Genomic DNA, 18,390 nt, shown 5'->3' on the forward strand with positions numbered 1-18,390 from the left:
GAAACTGTCGGCTGTTCTAATGCAGATGCTATTGACAAAATGACTAGCTATTTCTTCCAAGTTCTGAATTCTTCAATATCGGCAAGCATTAGAACAGTCTTAAAAGGCAGATGGTGTTTTTTTTTTTTTTTTGAAATGAAGTCCTCGATAGCACATAGATTTTGTTTCAAAGTAAAGTTGGACAAAAAAAAGTTAATCATTTAATTTAATTGAATAGACTTAATGTCCCATTAATTGCCATATATCCCATTAATTGTAATGTAATTAATGGGATAGACATTAATGGTATTTGACAATTAATGGGATAGACATTAAGCACATAGATTTGACTTCTTTAGTATATCAAGCAACATGCCAATTGTAACCTAATAATAAGAAAATAAAGAACAGATGCTGAAAATGAAGTTATGAAATTACTTTGGAATTTTCAGAACTTTTAACAAGGTCAAATATGTTAATTGTAACGTAATTAATGGGATAGACATTAATGGTATTTGACAATTAATGGGATAGACATTAAGCACATAGATTTGATTTCTTTAGTTTATCAGGCAGCATGCCAATTGTAACGTAATAATAAGAAAATAGTGAGCAGATGCTGAAACTGAAGTTATGAAATTACTTTGGAATTTTTCAGAACTTTTAACAAGGTCAAATATGTTAAAATTAAAACGCAAAGAGCGAAATGAGAATTAGTCCAAATCATATTACATTTAAATTTTGTTGGTTCAATTTTTTCACCTTTATTTATTCATCATTTTATTTTTTTCAATAATATCAGCACCGTGCGTAGCACGGATATTCACACTAGTATACTAGTAACGACAGAACTTTTGTATTATATCCATCACTTCAGCCATTGAAGCCTCAATTCTATCGCTTTCTAAACACAACCACCATAGGGAAACTTCATCATTGTTCAAGTGGACTTGAAACCAATCATGCCCTCACCCAACCGTATCCCTATTTTTCTTTTTTTCTTTTTTTTTTTTTTGGGTCTAACCACCCGGTATCCCTTTCGGACTAATCTGGATTCGGCCCGAAGAGCGCCCGCAGAGTTTGACTCTTACTCGAGGGTGAAGGCCTGGCCCTGAAGTTATCGCAGGAACGCAGCGAGGATCGAACCTTGGTCATCCTGCTCGCATTACCAGCCGCTTACCACTGGCCCCAACTCCTCGGGTTAACCGTATCCCCGTTTTTCTCTAACTCCGCATGTAGCTGTACTCAGATTGAGCCAGGACAGGTAAACATGTACATATTCAGCTAGACAACAGCATTCCGTATCACCCATAAAAAAATTCAACTGACAAATGTTAAATTCAGAGCTTATTCCAAGGAAAGTTGACAACAATCATCAATTACTACAAAATTGATTAACATGAGATGCAACCAACATATCCAAAATGCCAAGGATAAAGTGACAATAATACCATATAAAGACCCGAATAACCACAACTCTCAATTTTAATGCTTAGAGAAAAGCCAAGCCATAGATTACATGTCCCTTTTGCAAGTAAACAAAACTTTTAAGCTGACAATAACTCCAACAGGTAGCAAGGTTACAAGAGTAACTAAAAAGAGGGTTCCAAAATAGTTGAGCCAAAGGCCAGAAACAGACATGAAATCCCATCCAATTCTAACTTCAATCTTCTTCCTCGCCCTCACCCTCGGCAATGTTAAAGTATCGCAGCTCGTAAACATTTCGGTCTTTGTTAGAAGCAATCACCCGAAGCCAATCCCTCACATTGTGCTTCTTCAAGTATTTCTTCGTCAAGTACTTCAGATACCTGGAAAACAGAAGTAACAGAGCTAAAACTACAGCACAAGCGATTCGTTATCTATAACGTATATGCATAAGCGAACTCCATGCCGTCCTGTGCTAAAAAACTTCAACACCATGCAGAACAAGAGCCCACGAGAACCTTTATGTGTACAACGACATGTGGCTATTATCATAACCCTATGGTAAGCAAAACAAACAAATTACAGGAACATGAACCATAAAAATGACACAAAAAATCCTGAAATAAATCTCTCCAAAGAAACTTATTACTATAATACAACAGCGATCTGTTTCGCCATCATACTTATTCTATTTCCGACCATAAAGAGGCCTGGGTTCCGAGTATTCCAAAGACCCGCTAGTCACATATGCCAAGAACCAGAAATAAGGGGACATGTTGAATTTCAGCCAAGCAGTGTTAGTTAATAATAGCTTCCAAGGAAAAAAATTTCTAAAAACATATCTAAAATGGAATAAATTAGCGATGAAGCTTTTCGTTCCAAAGTATCAAAGAGCGGCGAAGGCAAAATTACCGTTTCAACAAGGGAAACGCTGTAGAAATGGGTAGTTAAGCATACCTCTTGGAGAAGGCGGAGTCAGAGGTGACGGTAATCTTGCTCTTGTCACGGCTGACGGTGACAGAGTCGCCAAGGGCTCCGGCTTTGCCGCCGACCTTAATTCTCTCCTGAAGGAATTTCTCCAGAGACGCAATTTCCATGATCTTGTCTTCGACTGGCTTTCCGCAATCGATAACGAAGGTGGCCCCCTTTTTCTTCCCGCCTTTGGCTCCAGCTGCTCCTGCAACTCTGCTCATTTTCACTTCTTCTCTTTCTCTTCTCTGCAACTTTTTTTTCCCAAATAAGTACTAATCAGTAACCATACATCGGATCTCAAAGACAACAAATCCTAATTACCTGATTTTTAAAAGCAATATTCGAAATAAGATGGAGAGATTGAGCGACGTCAGCAGCTTACCGAGCGTCAACTTGGGCGGACGACCGGCGGCGGTAGGCGCCTCTGTACGAGGAAAAGCGTGCTTCAAAGATTTCGGATGAAAATAACAAAACGGATAATAGGGTTTAGGGTTGTCAAATAGGAATGGTTCGGCCTAGACTTTGATACCTATTTTTGATACTGGGCCTAAGCCGTGGTTTTGTATAAGGTCAGTTGTCTGGGCCATTCATTTATGGATCGTGGACATCTGGGCTCCCCATCTACTTTTGTTACCAATTACTGGGAAAGACCAGGATGCCTAAATAAATGAAGAAAGCAAAGTCCAGTAATGGACCCAATTGCATTTCCTTTCAAGATGAGATAATTGTTAAATTTCAATAGCAGTTCAAACACGTGTGAGTGACAAGTAATGCTACTGGGAGATTTTACGGTCTTTTCTTGGATTTGTCCTTGACTCTGAAGCTGGAGACGCGTGCCTTTAACAAAGCAAAACTGGGACGTAGCTTTGCAGTTTGGGGCTGCCTCATCCACATGTTTGTTTCAATGGATGAGTATTCTGACCGAGTGATTATTTTTTTTTTCGGTCAATCCACACCATGTCTATATAATCATACTTTTGGTCAATCTACACTATAACTATATAATTCTACCCTATTCCAATACAATGGGAGGCCCAATTAAATTTGCATGGGATCGATGAAAACTGAATCATCATCGAATCAGACGAATGCACTACGTACTCGTTTGAATTTTTTAAAAAAATCATATATTGCGACAATTGATGGGAGATAAGGATTGACCTCTCTCTCCACCAAGACTTGAGGATTTGGTGGTGGCCACTAGCCTATAAGGCTGATGTTTATTCTGGCCGAGTGATGATTGAGGTGTAAATATTTGTGAAATAGTAATAGTGCTAACATGGTTGAAATGAGTACATTCTTTTGTAATACACTTTTCTTGCTGATCAATAAAGATTCAATGTTGCTCAAATAGGAAAAAAAAAATCCCAGCTGCAAAATCTTTATTCAAGCTCAACAGAAATAAAAATCCGTTCAAGTTCAACATGATATTGAATCTTACTTTTAATATTTTAGAGGGGGGAAGGAAAATATAACTGTAGTTTGGCGTTCTTAGGCTCCTTCGAAACTGTAAATCAGTTCTAACGTTTGCGTTTAAAAAAAAAAGAAAAGAAACTGTAAATCAGTTGTCACACTTGGGCCTTTCGAAAAAACAAAAAAGGTTTATGGTACTTGGGCCATTCGGTTGGGGCTGTTGATGTGGGGTCTCGTGGGATTAACGATACTGCTAAGTATTCTGCAAAATGCACCGCCAAAATTTGGAAGGCTGAGGTCGGAGTGAAATGGAGGGAGACATTGGCGGTGAGGTTCCCTGCTCTTCCTTCGCCGTCGACTCCGCCCTACGCGTAGGCACCGTAGGGAACATCCCTCTGCTTCTCCGTCCTCCTCTACTTGTGTGTGTATGTATATATATTCTTACTGCGATTATTTTTTTTTTTTATTGACAAAAGAGGTTAAATTGGGCTGGTGCAGGCTGGGTTAATCTGGGGTTCTTGTACAGGATCACTCGAAGCTACCAAATTAGGTGATTCTCAAATCCGTGCTGAATCTTCTTTACTTTACGGTTATGGAGTTCCAGTATTACTAGCTGAGCTTTTTTTTACATGTCTACTTGGTTTAGGTCTAACTGGCATTACTCGTGCATCTTTCGTGGTAATTCCAACCCACAACTGCTTTCTATCTTATGTTACAACCATAAAAGTTCTAATCTAACCAGTAATTCTTCTTGTGCAAAAATTGCGCAGGCTAAGTCAGCGGGTCGATATGGCATTCAATGGGGTAAATGTCTCTTTTTCTTTTATGTTTCACACAGTGAACTTTCTTCATTTTTTGTTTTTCACACCACGTAAATTTTTAATTTTGTGGAACTACAACTTCTACGAACCGCTCTATTAGTCGGATGGTAAACACCCTTTTTCTTCAACTAGAGAAACAGCTAAAAAATGGCACTTCTTCTTGGCCAATAACACATGGACTTGAACAGAACAAGTGTACATGTATTAAGAAGCTTGCAGCAGTAAACTGGGTAACCGAGGGACGGCTAGATGGAAATTGAAGCAAAAGTATAGGAAATAGACAAGGTTGGACAATCATGCTTTTCACCTTCTATGCGAACCATGAGCCGCACTGTAAACTTCTACCATCTTCTTCAAGGTAATATAGAGCTGCGATGGTGAAGAAGAATTACAGTTTCTTATGCTGTTTTAAATGAAGACAGGAATGCGTTATGTACCTACGCAAATTTTGCCATGACCTATGTACCCTGGACTGGTTTTGTTCGCGACAATATCTCAACTAAAATCGTCCATTTCCTCTCTAACCTTGGTGCTTTTGTAGACTACTTTTCCGTTGCATTCACTTCCATTAATTATCCCTGGTTGACATTGTTTTGTTGTCAATCTTGTTTACATTTACTTTCCCTGAATGCAGTCTCCTTCTGGATTATTGGCTTAGTCTTCTCGTCTTTCTTTTTACAACAAAATTTGTTATTCACCATGGTGGAATTTAGATATACAAAATGATACTCCTTAGACCTTGTTTGTGAACATGATTCACTGTTGTCTATTCTAGGACTCTTTGCTACAGTTTTATCATTTACTCGCTGTGGACTACAGAGATATCGCGGGCAACATGATTGGGTTAGTCTACTAGCTCAGTTCTTTATACTCTTTTACTTGTCTTCAAGTTAATGGATATTTTCCAGTTGATTAGTAGGTGTAGCTTCTCTGCTGTGATGCCTCATACCACATTTTGCAATTCTGTCCCACTCTAAAAGGAGCTTTTCATCTTGAAACATGAATCAGCTTTCCAGAGCTATTTGTGCAAGATTTGCGCAGTTGATCCTGAAAAGGTGGGAAAGCCTTTCTAGTGACTTAAGTTAGGTCCACAAGATATCCAACTTAAAGGGAAAAGTTTAGGAAACCTATCATTTCACTATCACTGTCTTTGGAACTTAAATTGTAGAAGATATTGGAATATTTAACCCACTAATGTTAGAGGGAAGCTTATTGTCAGTAGGATATCTGGTTCATGTCCTGTAATTTGTAAAAGGTGATGTCAGTAAAGAAAGTGTTATAGGCATGCATGAGACTTAAAAATAATAATAATGAGAATAATAATAATTTAGTTGTTTCCAAATCACTTCTACATGTTGGTTTATTCCAAAGCATATTGGGATCATGCTATAGGTAACTCCTTACTATCCATAATTACTAAGGTCATTTGTGTCCTGACACTACATTCAGGGCCATTACATGAACAAATTTTTTAATTGTTATCTACTAATTACCCATATAATGCAACCTGCTTACTGTAGAGCCAATAAAAGTCCACCTCTTAATGGGCTAGGATCCTGCTATTGTAGGTTTCAAAAACTTCTAGATTCAACTCTCTGATAATGAAACTGTGGGAGGATTATAAATTGCTAAATCTGGAAAGTTCATATACTTCCACAAAGCCAAATGTCTCTTAACAAAAATAGTAGAACATTGTTTCTTGTTAAGAATATATGCATGATTTTAGCACAGGATTAGCTATGTGCAGTGAAGGAAGTTAAAAAATATATATATATACAAACATACACGGGCACGTGTACATGCACAAAATAAGGGCCTACTAGTTATCTTTTTTTGGCGGGAGTCGAATTTATCATCACGAACTTATCTGTGCTACTGTTCACCCCTGCTAAGACTGCCATTGGAGGTATTGCAGCACAATCTTGTAACTCTTGTTCTCTTCTTCTCTTTTCACGAAGAGGAACAGAAAGATTTTGATTACTGTCCCAGATTCGAATTATGAGAAATGGAGTAACTTATAATGAGCTGGCTGGGGCTAACAAGAAACAGTTTTCTTTAAATATTTTCTGGCAATTGGTCACAGATTTTGAGGAGTAATGAAGTTTCCTTCTTTTAGTTACATCAAAAGATGTTTATCGGATTATTCTTATTCTTGTTTGCTATTTGTATGTCTGGAACAGATGACAAAAATCCTGGACGTAATTTATAATTATTCAACTTATGCTTGTAGGTGATACATTGAGATTGAAATTGGAATGTGATAGTCTAGATGGAGTGTATTTTGATCTTTGAGCATGTCCTCAAATGTGATATGATGCTATGGAACAGAAGAGTCTTGTAAGCATCTGAGATTTGTTACCTAATCTTTCTCTAGGTAAATCCTGTAGTTGCGGGTGCTGTAGCTGGGACAGTTATCGGTGCTAGTGCGCGTAATTGGAAGCAGGCTGCTGGAGTTTCTGGCCTTGTTTGTGCCTTGTATTACGCTGCTGAAGATGCCACATGATTTTAAGATGTCTGGTCTCAATAAAGCCCACAGTAACGAACAAGATGAGACCACATTGTTTGCAGAAAGATTGAGCGAGTGCATGATGTCATTAGATGAGCTTAGGCAAACTTAATTCTGTCAGGAGAACATTTCAAACCTGTGTTTGTTTGTTAGTATTTTCCAGGCTTCTTGAGGGAATTTGGGTGGAAGGGTGCTTCTTTATGTTATTTTGTTAGCATCTCTGGCCTTAGTTGATTCTGGTGAAACATGTATAGACAGACAATGAATTTGTTTCCAGTGTAGATTTGTTTTGATGGAAACCAGCCCCTGATTAGAAGGCTAGATTTTGAAAGACACGAGTTGTGTGGAGTAGTTTTGTAACCTGCTACTGAGTGATAAATCAAGGCGGATGCACTGTGGTTGGACTAAATTCATCCAATCCGTGTCACGGTTGGCGGTGACGACATGACATGGTTTTTACATTTGTGGATTTGTACTGGTGTGGAATTTGATTTGGGTCGGAATATAACATGGATTCATGGTGTCTGTATGAGGAGACAGTCTGAGGTTATGCAACAACAACCAGAAAATGCAGATGAATATGGAAAGCCTCCCTAGTCCCATCCCATATGGTGATGAATCATCGAACTATCCACGATGAGCGTCTTTCGACCCCTCCGGAATCCACAATCGGAAATGGGCTCCCATGGCCTGAAATGCTAACAGCGTCAACTCATGTGTTTGTTTGGGTAGCAGTTATCTAACTAAAAGTCATTTATTTGTTTCAGAAACATATTTTTCAATACATTTTATTTTGTTTAGTCATTTTTTTTTATCTCAAATATATCACGCTACAAAAAAAAAGTGATATAGTAATCATTTGAAATAATATTTCAAATAGTCTCCTGTCCAAAACATTTCTCTCCAAAATTTGCAAAACTGCAACCGCTTTGATTTTCAGTTATTTCGCATTTTAATTTGCTTAATTACGCAGCAATCATTCGTGTTCTTTCTTTTACTTGGTCCCATAAGTATCGTCACATGTGTAGTTGGCACAAAAATTTTTTTGTTCTTTCACCTGTCAAACTTGCCCTTAATATTAATATTAAGGAGGGTAAATTTTATATATACTGTCAGTGTATGCGTTATATGAATGATATGTGAGTAAATTTTACACGTGTATAATATATTTAATTGTGATAGTGTTTAGATTGAAAGTGTATTTTCACTGCCATTATTGCGCATCCATCTTCTTCTGTATCTAAAATGTTCTGGACATGGAATGGGCTTGTCTCAGCCCACAACGAGCACAGCAAAATTTGGAACCTTCCGAGTCTCTGACGGAAGCAACCAAGGCCATTAACTTAACCAGGCGCCTGTCACGTCTCCAAAGATCCTATACAAGTTAAAAGAAAGTCCCACGTCTCATCCAATCCTGGAGACCCGACCAATTTCCACCTTAAAATTCTGCCTAGACTTTCGACTCTCATAGATCTAGATCAAATGGTGGGCATATTGAGTTCCGTTTCTTAGTTTCGGCCTGCTTTGGTCCTTGCCATGTGTAACGAGATGGATTTTGAATATCATGAGGTGGGTCATTATTGTGTTTTAGTTTCTGTTAATTCCATGCACATCATTCTCTCTCTCTCTCTCTCTCTCTCTTTTTTTTAATGAATCATCTGCAAGCTATTATTGTTGTTTCCTCGGGTTTGAAGTAATTTTCTGGGATGACACTAGGAGCATACGAGGAACTCCAGAGGAGTGCAGCTCTTTACTTGCAGATGGCTGCCCTTTTCTTCTCCCAAGGCCCTTGTTTTCCTTTGCCATGGTCTCTCTCTCTCTCTCCAACCCCAACCCCAACCCCTTGGGATATAAATCTTAGTCCTCTTTTTTATTCGAGATCATTATTTGTTTGCAGGCTATGGCATGGAATGCAGCCAGTTCATGAAAGGTAAGAAATGTTGTTGTTCCAATGATCCGTTTCCCTTTTTTTCTTCTTCGGCCAGTATTGACTCCGCCAAGTCCTTTTTGATGTTCTTTAAATCCATGCGTGAAAATTGTGTTGCTTCTTTATTTTGGTCCTTTCCCTTTGCGCTTTCTGAAACACTACCTGGGACTCCCAACAAATTTGGCCATAGAGACTCCTTTAAGTTTAACCCCCACCCACCTCAACCAATAAATAAATATAAGAAGAAGAACAACAAATTTGGCCAAAGTGGTTTCCACTCTGCAGCAGTAAAGCATGTAATTAATAGTACTTGCCACAAATGGTTTAGAGCCAAGACCGGGAAACATATGAGCGATGAAGTAGTTGGCCAAGCAAAGATGTCAGTCAGTGGGTTCTTAACTTTGGGGAATTTATTATTGATTCTTGCTGAATTGCATTTTATTTTCCTTTCTTCTTCATGTTTCTTCTCGGTACATATTGCAGTCCGCGCAACAGTTCATGCTTAAAAAGGAACAAGGAAGTAGGACCAAAAGTAGTGTAGGAACAGAAGTAGCACAGCATGGATGCCCATCCCCCCCGGCGCTCCATTTATCCTCCTCTGCATGTGACATCACAGCCACATTACAACTCTCATTTTCTTTTGAGGTTTTTTTTTTTTGCATTTTCGCCATCACATATTACTGCTACATAGTTGGGGACGTGGCATGGGGTGTTGCTGCATCGTGTCATGTCATTGAGGGCTTTAACCTCTCTATTTCTTCTTCTTCTTTTTTTTGATAATTTTCTTGGGTGAATTGTTAAGATTTGTACTACTCCTAAGCTGGTAGTATATTATACTAAGGGAGGGTCAAATTAGACTAAAGTGAGTTAGAGGGAGGGAAGCTCTGAAGACTAAAGGGCTGCGCTACCACACACCTTTTGGATTTAATTTCAACAATTTGTCTGTTTCTCTCAACAAATAACGGAAAATAAAAAATAATTTAGATATGAATTGCTAGAAGCAGTCACATTGGCGGAGAAACATTTAGAAGAAATGAAAATTCACAAATTATGTGTACAGTGATTGAATAGCGCAGTTGGTTAAACAACTGAAGATCGGAAATGTTGAGAGTGCCTGCTGAAGAAATAGTTGACAACCATGGAACGTCATGACGTCGTATTCTACTGGGTCAATGGCATGCCTGAAGTAATAGATTGAACAGAAGATTTGAAGCTGAAAATGGCGCTGGTTAATTAGGTTAGCAAACACTAATGGGAAGCACATGCCTAACATAATATGGTATTCAGTCTTGACTTCACCCCCTGAGCCACATTGTCGTATTATTTACAATAACGATGACATTTCTATAATCTAATCTATCTTAATATAGAGAGCACGGGAGCCCCTATTCTAAAGGGGAGGGAAACTTAAAGAACCTATGTACAAGGAGATGATAAGTATCAGAAACTATTAAATCAAAGGGGTACTTTGGGATCTCTTTTGAATTTTTTTCATTGCAGGTAGGTTTCGAACGCCTAATCCACAGCCTAAAGAGTGATTTTAGTCCCTTTTTGGTGGCCACTGAGCGAAAACTCAGTGGGTACGAGGTTAAATTTGGCTAGAAGCGGAGAAAATAGGGGGAAAATCTTTTGTGGATGGAGAAATATGGCAACCTGAATCTTCAATTAATTATATCCAAGTTGGTAATTGAACCAGCCGTGGATGAGCCAGCAAAACTTGAGCAATCCCCATGGTTGTAATATATATTTTTTTTAATATATAGGGGCACTGATTTATGTGATCTTAATAATTTCATTGGTTGCTGATACATGTGGTTAGGTGTTGGGAGCAAGCTAGCAAGATACGGGTATGGCGTGTTTGGAATTGATTACGAAGGCCATGGAAAATCCGCGGGTGCCCGTTGTTACATTAAAAAGTTCGATGACATTGTCAACGACTGCTCTCATTTCTTCAAATCCGTTTGCTGTAAGTTACCTAATATTCCGACGGCCTGGAGAGCAAAATTTTTTAGGATACAATGCATTAAATTAATTGCACCCCACTTTCCCCTTCCGAGTTTTAGCATTGCGTCAGTTATCATACCTGACTGAATTTTTATGCAACCTTTTTCCGTGAAAACGGTGAGGAAAATGAATGCCCAGAAGAACAAAAGAGAAGAAAATGATAACCATGGCTTAAGTCCTTGATGGCTGCTGTTATTTATTTTGTGGGATCAGGTAGGGAAGAGTACTTGGGGAAGAAAAGGTTCTTGTACGGAGAGTCAATGGGAGGGGCGGTAGCTCTATTAGTGCACAAGAAGGACAGGGCTTTTTGGGACGGTGCTCTTCTGGTTGCGCCCATGTGCAAGGTAATAAGTAACGTTGCAGGAGGAATTTTTTCATGTTTCGCATGGTGAACTGTAGAAATTATGGGGTTTTAATAGTACTATCTCTTATTCATCCAGAGAGGTAATTTGATTCTGGGAAAAGATCTTCCAAGTTCAAAGGCTGAAATTAATTGTATAATGGACACTTGAACAGCTCAAACAGTCCAGAAAATTTGAGTACGTTGCAAGAATGGATGGTGGAAGTTTTCTTCTTTTTTTTTTTTTTTAAAAAAAAAACCCAAGAAAAGAGAATTGTGAAATGTGACTCGTTAAATCCAACTTCCTCTAGAGAAGTTAGTCACCACATGGAATTATAGGGTGGGAGGTCAAGAGTTATACGTGACTTCTTTTAAATCCATACAAGTGCGTGATGCACTCGTCTCATCTGACGGTGGTTCAGTTTCTGTCGATTTATGCATAAAAAAAAAAAAATTTTGAATCGTTAAGGGCATTAGGGACCTTATCAGAGATGAATCCAGATTAGCCCTGACTAACCTAATAAGTAGTTAGCGGTTAGTAGCTGATGCAGGCATTAATGCTTTTCTCATTAATATTATTATGTTATGCTTGGACGTTGTTGTTAGATTTCTGAGAAGGTAAAGCCACATCCGCTGGTCATAAGCGTGTTAACTAAAGTGGAAGACCTCATACCCAGGTGGAAGATAGTCCCCACCAAAGACGTCATTGATTCCGCTTTCAAGGACCCGCTTAAACGAGAACAGGTAAATGCAATCCTTACAACCAAACAGCAAACAGCTTGCTTGTTCTTTCATCAACCATCTGCACTGAATCAAATACCAGTAAAAGGAGGACATATATGGCTATTTCTTTCCAACATTGACGGAATGGGTGGGACAGATGATTGATACTGAAGGGAAAAATTAAAGAGAATGTCCATTCCACGCTAAGGCTACTAGTAATTACTACAACACATGATTTCTAGATAGAGTATCATGACAGATAGCAGGAGCAATGATGGTGTCTGCCTTTGATATCGTGCAGATTCGTGGCAACAGGCTGATATACCAAGAGAAGCCCAGGTTGAAAACAGCTCTGGAAATGCTCAGAACTAGCCTGGCCCTTGAGGGTACTTTGCATGAGGTGGTCAATTTCTTCGGCATTGTTTCTAGTACTAGCTAGTAATTTTTTGGCTTTGATTGCAGTAATTAAAATGTTGCTAATTATCGTGGGTGGATTTAATTCAGTGTGCGTGTGACATCATCAACAGGTGACTCTACCATTCTTTGTGTTGCATGGCGAAGCAGATACAGTGACGGACCCTGAAGTGAGCAAGGCATTATACGAGCAAGCCAGCAGCGAAGACAAGACCATAAAATTGTATCAAGGGATGTGGCATGGTTTGACATCGGGAGAGCCTGATTCTAATATTGAGATTGTGTTCTCGGACATCATAGCGTGGCTTGACAAGAGATCAGCAGCAGCAGCAGACAATTTTGATTCCAGCACGCAGAATATGACCTTCAAACCGGCGGCGCAGCAGCGGCAGCAGCATAGCCCAATCTTGGAGAAGTTGAACACAATCGCATTGCCAACCGTCGAAGTAGAAGAAAAGGTAGAGGTGCGAAGCCCAGACAGAGTAACAAGTACGCATGGGAAATACTTGTGTGGGTGGAAGGGACGTCGCATGCACCACCATCATTCGTCTATGTGATGTAGTTTGAGGGTGAACGTGTTCACTCTCTCTCCCTCTCTCGTCCCTAAAGATGATATGATGATACTTGAATTTCTCTGTATCAATTCTCAAACTTTATTTACAACATCTGAGCAGTAACTCTGTTCAAATTAGGTAAGGTCAGTGTTTCTGCAGTAAACTAAAATTGTATTCATGGGATTGGTCAGTTTTTATGGGCACTCGTATGAAAGGTACCAAGAATTGAAGAAATGGCTAGTGATATTTAGAGCTGGTAAGTCAATCGAGTAGTTCGAAAGTTCGTTAGAGCTCGGCTCGTTAATTTTGGTTAACGAGTCGAGTTCGAACTCGAAACATGCTCGTTTAGTAAACGAGCCGAGTTGATACTCGAGTAGCTCGTTAGACCTCGTTAATGAATGACATATTTGTCATTTTAGAAATCAAAATTATAAAAATTAAAAATTATAGGTTTTTATTAAGGTTAATTTGCACGAGCTCGACTCATTTGTGATAAACGAGTCGAGCTCGAGTCACATGTACATTTAACGAACCGAGTTCGAACATATTTTAAAGCTCGTTTTCCTAATGAGCTTGAGTCGAGCTCGGCTCGAATGAAACTCGAGTCGAGCTCGACAGCTAAATACTCGATTCGATTAACAGCTCTATAGTGATATTTGGATTTCAATAATAGTGTTTCTTGTACTCCATCCTAACATTTCATTGTAGTTTCGATCCCATGCTCATTTTATTCTTAAATATAATATATATATATATATAATTTCAAAAACCTTTCTTGAGGTTTCTAACACTTTTACTGATCTCATTTTGAGATTTTAAAAATTACTGTTAGCTCTATAGTTTTCAATCGGTAACTTGATAATCAATCCTTCAACCCACGATTAAAACTTACTCATTACTTTCATCAATAAAGATAATAAAAGACATTTAGAGGTTATGAGAAATATTTACTTATAACTTATCATACATTGTCCTAATAATGCATTATAGATGTAAATATTATTCGTTGTCCTAATAAAGTTGGAGAAAGAAATATCGGAAACTTAAAAATAATTAAAAAAAAAAAGAAAAAAGCAGGAAACTTACCATGCCATTAAATTAAACTCTTAAAAAACTAAATGCTAAATGATGTAATTAGAGAGTATTAGCACAGACATAAAATATGCCAGAATAAGGACCACCTTTGACATAAGGTAACTTTTGACAAACAAACAAACAAAAAAAAAAAAATCACATAAGGTGACCATTACATCCAATCATATTTGATTTTGCAAAGAGGTTATATAAGAAAGCATTTTTGTAGAGAATAATATTCTTATTAAAAATACTCTTTCCATCTCAATGAAATATTTTTTTATTGTATCTTTGTTGTGTTTTTTATTTTGAAATATTTGAACATGTGATAAATAATTTGGGACGAAAAAAGTAAGTGGAAGTGGGAGTGGCACTTTGAAGGTTTTAGTGTTGAAATTCAAATGTGTAAAAAGAATATTTAAACCCCAATGAGGATGTGTAAAAAAAATACCATTTTTTTTTTTTTGTGGAAATATTCCTACTTCGTGTTTATTTTTAATTATATATATATATATATACTTTTTTTAAAAAAAAAATTAACAAGGCGGCGGCATTAACCCTCCTAAAAAAATAATAATAAAAAGAGAGGGAAAGAAAGAAGGCAGTGGTATTAGTCGGTGGTGTTGGAGGCTGAGTTTCAATTTTATCCTTATACTTACTACTGCTACTGGTAAGCTCGCGAAGCCCTTAGAAAATCTTCTACGCCATTACCTCTCTGCTTCTATAACTCGCTCTTCGCCTAGGGAGCTTATCGATTTTTTTTTTTGAATTTTTGTTGCCGGTTAACCCTAGCTTTTTTTGCTAGTAATATAGTATTTGTTTTTGCAGAATTCCTATTAACCGAGTATCATCACTGCGATCTCAGAAAAATGAGGTTAGTCGAGACGCTCGTCAATTTACGCCTCTTGTTTTGTGGTTTTTTTTTTTTTTTTTTTTTTTTTTGTAGCTGTTGTATGTGTGTCTGCACAAGCTTTACTGTTGCTGGTATTAGTTATTAATCCACCAAGGGGATGGATGTAGTTGTGGAGGTTTTCTATGTATCTTTTGACAGGACAATTTGGCTCGAATACATTTATATTTTTTTTTGGTACTAAGGCATATGCGCGGTTTCATTCTGTGACAATGAACGATTATTTGAAATAATAGTAGTGTGGGTAGGTCTTTTATTTTCCGTTTATTCATTTTTGTATCACTTCTTTTCTGATGAGTTTACTGATAAATTTATTTATTTACTTACTTATATTTTAATTTTTGCAGTGGGCCAATGCAGGAGGACGTCCCTGTAAGTCTGCTTTACCTTTTTTTCTTATTGTCCTTGCATATTAGTCTTTCCATGTTTGCTGCAAGGTCATTATTAGTACTTTGATGGTCTGTTTGCTGTACGTTATAGCTTCTGCTTCTTTGTCTAGAATTACTGTTTGTTTGGTTCATCTAATACTGTCGTGGTCTAGAAGGATATGGTTTCAGTAGTTGCTTCTCTGGTTGCCGCCCTTTTGATAGTTTTGATGGCTGTGGTGTCTATGTTTTCATTTTTCATATTTCATATAGTGTGCTGCCTTCATAATTTAACAAACTGGAAAGCTGACGCCATTTAGAAGTTTTTCTTACATTCCCTTGTGGGCAATTGCCTTTGATGCTATTCAACTAGAAATATTGTTTGGATGACGATCTCAATTTGTCAGCTCCTTTGTGTTAAAGCCCCAATTAAAGGCGAGTAAGACCTTTAAGGTAATCAGAATTGAAGATTTTCTTTTTTGTTTCCTTGAGTATATGAGGCACGATTTGGTTCTTTCAATAATAGAATCTGAGTTAAATTGATAATAGTACCTTGGATTTCAACGCTTTAGTGTATTAAATTATCTTTTGAAAGCATGCTTTTGTTATGTTCAGGACAGTCCTGCCCCTTGTGCCTTGGGAGAAAAAGAAAATAAGCAAACTACAAGAAACAAATATGATAAAAGCCATTGTTCTGATTTTACTAATTCAACAGGCGACATTTGCCTGCATTAATGTCTTCCTCCATCCTGCCTCACTAAAGTACATCTTGGTTGCTGCAGATATTCTAGTCCATGGTATTAATAACTTAGAAATTTTGGCCTTTACATCTTGCACGTCTTTACATGATTTTTGCATCACACTCAAGTTTCCAGTGCTTTTTCTTCTAAAAATATTCTAGCTTATCTGATTGTTGCAAAATGCATGAAACGCTGTTAATGTTGCTGTCACATATGTATGACAGGGAAAGAATGAGGAAGAGGAGTTCAACACAGGACCTCTTTCTGTTTTAATGATGAGTGTCAAGAACAATACTCAGGTACATCGGGAGAAGTAGTGCAACCAATTGGAGTAACTGTTCTTACACTGATATAAGCATTTTGTTTAACTGTTTCTTAAAAGTAAAAGCACATTTTGTTTTATTATTCTTCATTTTTCATTTCAAAACCGTCATACCAAGAAACAGTTGATGAGCATTGAAGCTGATTTGAATCTTTGTACTTGTTTGCAATGTCTGGATTCCTCATGTTATGTTCTCAATTTTGTTTCATGACCAGGTACTTATCAACTGTAGGAACAATAGGAAACTCCTTGGGCGTGTGAGGGCTTTTGATCGTCACTGCAACATGGTCCTGGAAAATGTTAAGGAGATGTGGACTGAGGTCGGTTTGTTTCTCAAAGTACCACGCTATCTTGAACACTTGATTTCAATTTGGTTCATGCATTTATTCACTCCCATTACTATGTTTCTGCTCAGGTGCCCAAGACTGGGAAAGGAAAGAAAAAAGCTCTACCCGTCAACAAAGACAGGTTTATTAGCAAAATGTTCCTTCGCGGGGATTCTGTGATTATTGTTCTTAGGAACCCTAAGTGAGAGGTAATTCTTCTCTCTTGCATTTTATTGAGTGTTCTAATTTGGGTAGAATGTGCATCCTGACCATATGAAATAGATGTAAGTCTAGCTGATATATGTTAGATAAGTGCAGTTTTGCTGATAATGATGATTCATTGAGTGCGTTCATCTTTCATAGAGCGACTGCTCTTTGCTGTTCTTTTGTGGACCTGGTAACCAGAATTTGTCAGATTCTGATGTTATATGCTTGACATTATCAGTTAGATTCTGGAGTCTGTGCTGAGTAGGTTGCATGGGAGTGGAGTCAATGACCTGATATTGTTTTGATGCTAATTCTTTTTATCTCCATGTCATTTGATAGAAGTTAACGTATTATTTAATCTTCAGATACCTTTATAGCTTGTTGGCTCTTTTATGATGTTGTTTGATGATGTGTTTGCATCTAACTACATCTGCCTTTTCCGCTTCTTTCACTCTCTCCACTGCAATGTTATGAATATATTGGGTCACTACAGGGGAATTCATTCCCTAGTTAGAATTTGAGTGTTACCCAATCGCAAGAAAACTTGTCTCTTATGTGCACATAAATAATTGCAATGTGGAGTTGTTGAATTACCCAAACTCCTCTCTTTCCCTGCTGTCTGGGTAGTTCATATGGGTTGAATTGAACTATTTTTACGCACCTATGATAAGTCAACAGTGTGAATCAAGCTCTGGGGCTTTATTCATGAGATATGTTAGCTTTTACATCCGTATGCTAACTGTGGAAGTTTGGGGTATTGTTGTTAAGTTTAAAGTTTCGTGATGCAATGCTTCAACTCTATGCTGTGCTAAATTCAAATCTCAAGTATCAATATCCATATTGTGTTTTCACATTGCTGATTTATCATAAAAGAATCCTCTATTTGCTGTTTCCTAATCCTATTTTCTATTCTTTTTGCATTCTTGTCTTCACTTGGATCTTATAATTTGGCTTGCAGGGATGTAGTCAGGCTATATGGCATACAAGAAGGCTTTTGAGATGGGATCGAAACTCTCTGCATTTTGGATTGTAAAAAAAGGGGAACCCGCCGGAGTGTTTTTGATTAATTTAAGGTTAATGCAGCTAGATGTTTGAACGGACATCGTGTTTGGTACCATCTTCGACCTGAGTTGATTGTTAAACACCCGAGTCTTAATTGTCCCCTCTGTAGACACCCAGTTTTCGTTTTTGTATTTTTATGTCTTAAGATCTAGGTTGTTTTTTCTATATTTTAGAAATTACTTATAAAGTAACGCTTGCATTCTATCCACTAAAATACGAACAACTTGAAACAAAATGGCATGAGCTTGCAAATGGGAACGGCGGAAATTCAGGCATCAAGAAAATGCCAATCGCACCCACCGGAGG

At 37.8% G+C, this 18,390-nt stretch overlaps 4 protein-coding genes across 16 annotated transcripts; 3 read left to right on the forward strand and 1 right to left on the reverse strand.

The window, feature by feature from the left end:
* Positions 1 to 1,397: 1,397 nt before the first annotated feature.
* On the reverse strand, positions 1,398 to 2,916 carry LOC113735043 (large ribosomal subunit protein eL22z). Of its 3 annotated transcripts, none has more exons than XM_027261960.2 (3): positions 2,759 to 2,916; positions 2,362 to 2,627; positions 1,398 to 1,787 (listed from the first exon to the last, which is right to left on the reverse strand). In XM_027261960.2, exons 2-3 carry the CDS (start codon positions 2,595 to 2,597, stop codon positions 1,643 to 1,645), a joined length of 381 nt encoding a protein of 126 aa, XP_027117761.1. In that variant the 5' UTR covers positions 2,598 to 2,627; positions 2,759 to 2,916; the 3' UTR covers positions 1,398 to 1,642. The 3 variants fall into 3 exon arrangements, with proteins under 3 accessions (XP_027117761.1, XP_027117769.1, XP_027117779.1); XM_027261968.2 differs by having other exon boundaries at positions 2,362 to 2,621; positions 2,759 to 2,912; XM_027261978.2 differs by having other exon boundaries at positions 2,362 to 2,621; positions 2,698 to 2,836.
* Positions 2,917 to 3,995: 1,079 nt separating this feature from the next.
* On the forward strand, positions 3,996 to 7,525 carry LOC113734997 (outer envelope pore protein 16-4, chloroplastic). 8 transcript variants are annotated; one of them, XM_072067035.1, is made up of 6 exons: positions 3,996 to 4,169; positions 4,288 to 4,339; positions 4,436 to 4,464; positions 4,560 to 4,593; positions 5,401 to 5,453; positions 6,985 to 7,525. In XM_072067035.1, exons 1-6 carry the CDS (start codon positions 4,098 to 4,100, stop codon positions 7,111 to 7,113), a joined length of 369 nt encoding a protein of 122 aa, XP_071923136.1. In that variant the 5' UTR covers positions 3,996 to 4,097; the 3' UTR covers positions 7,114 to 7,525. The 8 variants fall into 8 exon arrangements, with proteins under 8 accessions (XP_071923136.1, XP_071923134.1, XP_071923126.1 ...); XM_072067033.1 differs by having other exon boundaries at positions 4,001 to 4,169; positions 4,436 to 4,467; XM_072067025.1 differs by having other exon boundaries at positions 4,004 to 4,214.
* A 955-nt stretch (positions 7,526 to 8,480) lies between these two features.
* LOC113743533 (caffeoylshikimate esterase-like) lies at positions 8,481 to 13,312 on the forward strand. Of its 2 annotated transcripts, XM_072067012.1 has the most exons (9): positions 8,481 to 8,685; positions 8,833 to 8,923; positions 9,014 to 9,046; positions 10,544 to 10,776; positions 10,863 to 11,009; positions 11,261 to 11,391; positions 11,994 to 12,131; positions 12,412 to 12,510; positions 12,638 to 13,312. In XM_072067012.1, exons 4-9 carry the CDS (start codon positions 10,746 to 10,748, stop codon positions 13,079 to 13,081), a joined length of 990 nt encoding a protein of 329 aa, XP_071923113.1. In that variant the 5' UTR covers positions 8,481 to 8,685; positions 8,833 to 8,923; positions 9,014 to 9,046; positions 10,544 to 10,745; the 3' UTR covers positions 13,082 to 13,312. The 2 variants fall into 2 exon arrangements, with proteins under 2 accessions (XP_071923113.1, XP_027127386.2); XM_027271585.2 differs by lacking the exon at positions 10,544 to 10,776 and having other exon boundaries at positions 8,482 to 8,685.
* A 1,392-nt stretch (positions 13,313 to 14,704) lies between these two features.
* On the forward strand, positions 14,705 to 18,319 carry LOC140015152 (uncharacterized). 3 transcript variants are annotated; one of them, XM_072067053.1, is made up of 7 exons: positions 14,705 to 14,822; positions 14,981 to 15,026; positions 15,410 to 15,434; positions 16,392 to 16,466; positions 16,705 to 16,809; positions 16,905 to 17,024; positions 17,981 to 18,319. In XM_072067053.1, the coding sequence occupies exons 2-6, from the start codon at positions 15,022 to 15,024 to the stop codon at positions 17,019 to 17,021; spliced, it is 327 nt and encodes a 108-aa protein (XP_071923154.1). In that variant the 5' UTR covers positions 14,705 to 14,822; positions 14,981 to 15,021; the 3' UTR covers positions 17,022 to 17,024; positions 17,981 to 18,319. The 3 variants fall into 3 exon arrangements, with proteins under 3 accessions (XP_071923154.1, XP_071923158.1, XP_071923160.1); XM_072067057.1 differs by lacking the exon at positions 14,705 to 14,822 and adding an exon at positions 16,043 to 16,224 and having other exon boundaries at positions 14,831 to 15,026; XM_072067059.1 differs by lacking the exon at positions 14,705 to 14,822 and adding an exon at positions 16,143 to 16,224 and having other exon boundaries at positions 14,831 to 15,026.
* The last annotated feature ends 71 nt before the right edge of the window (positions 18,320 to 18,390 follow it).

The sequence above is a fragment of the Coffea arabica genome, chromosome 1e, assembly GCF_036785885.1.
Source record: "Coffea arabica cultivar ET-39 chromosome 1e, Coffea Arabica ET-39 HiFi, whole genome shotgun sequence".
Lineage (NCBI taxonomy): Eukaryota > Viridiplantae > Streptophyta > Magnoliopsida > Gentianales > Rubiaceae > Coffea > Coffea arabica.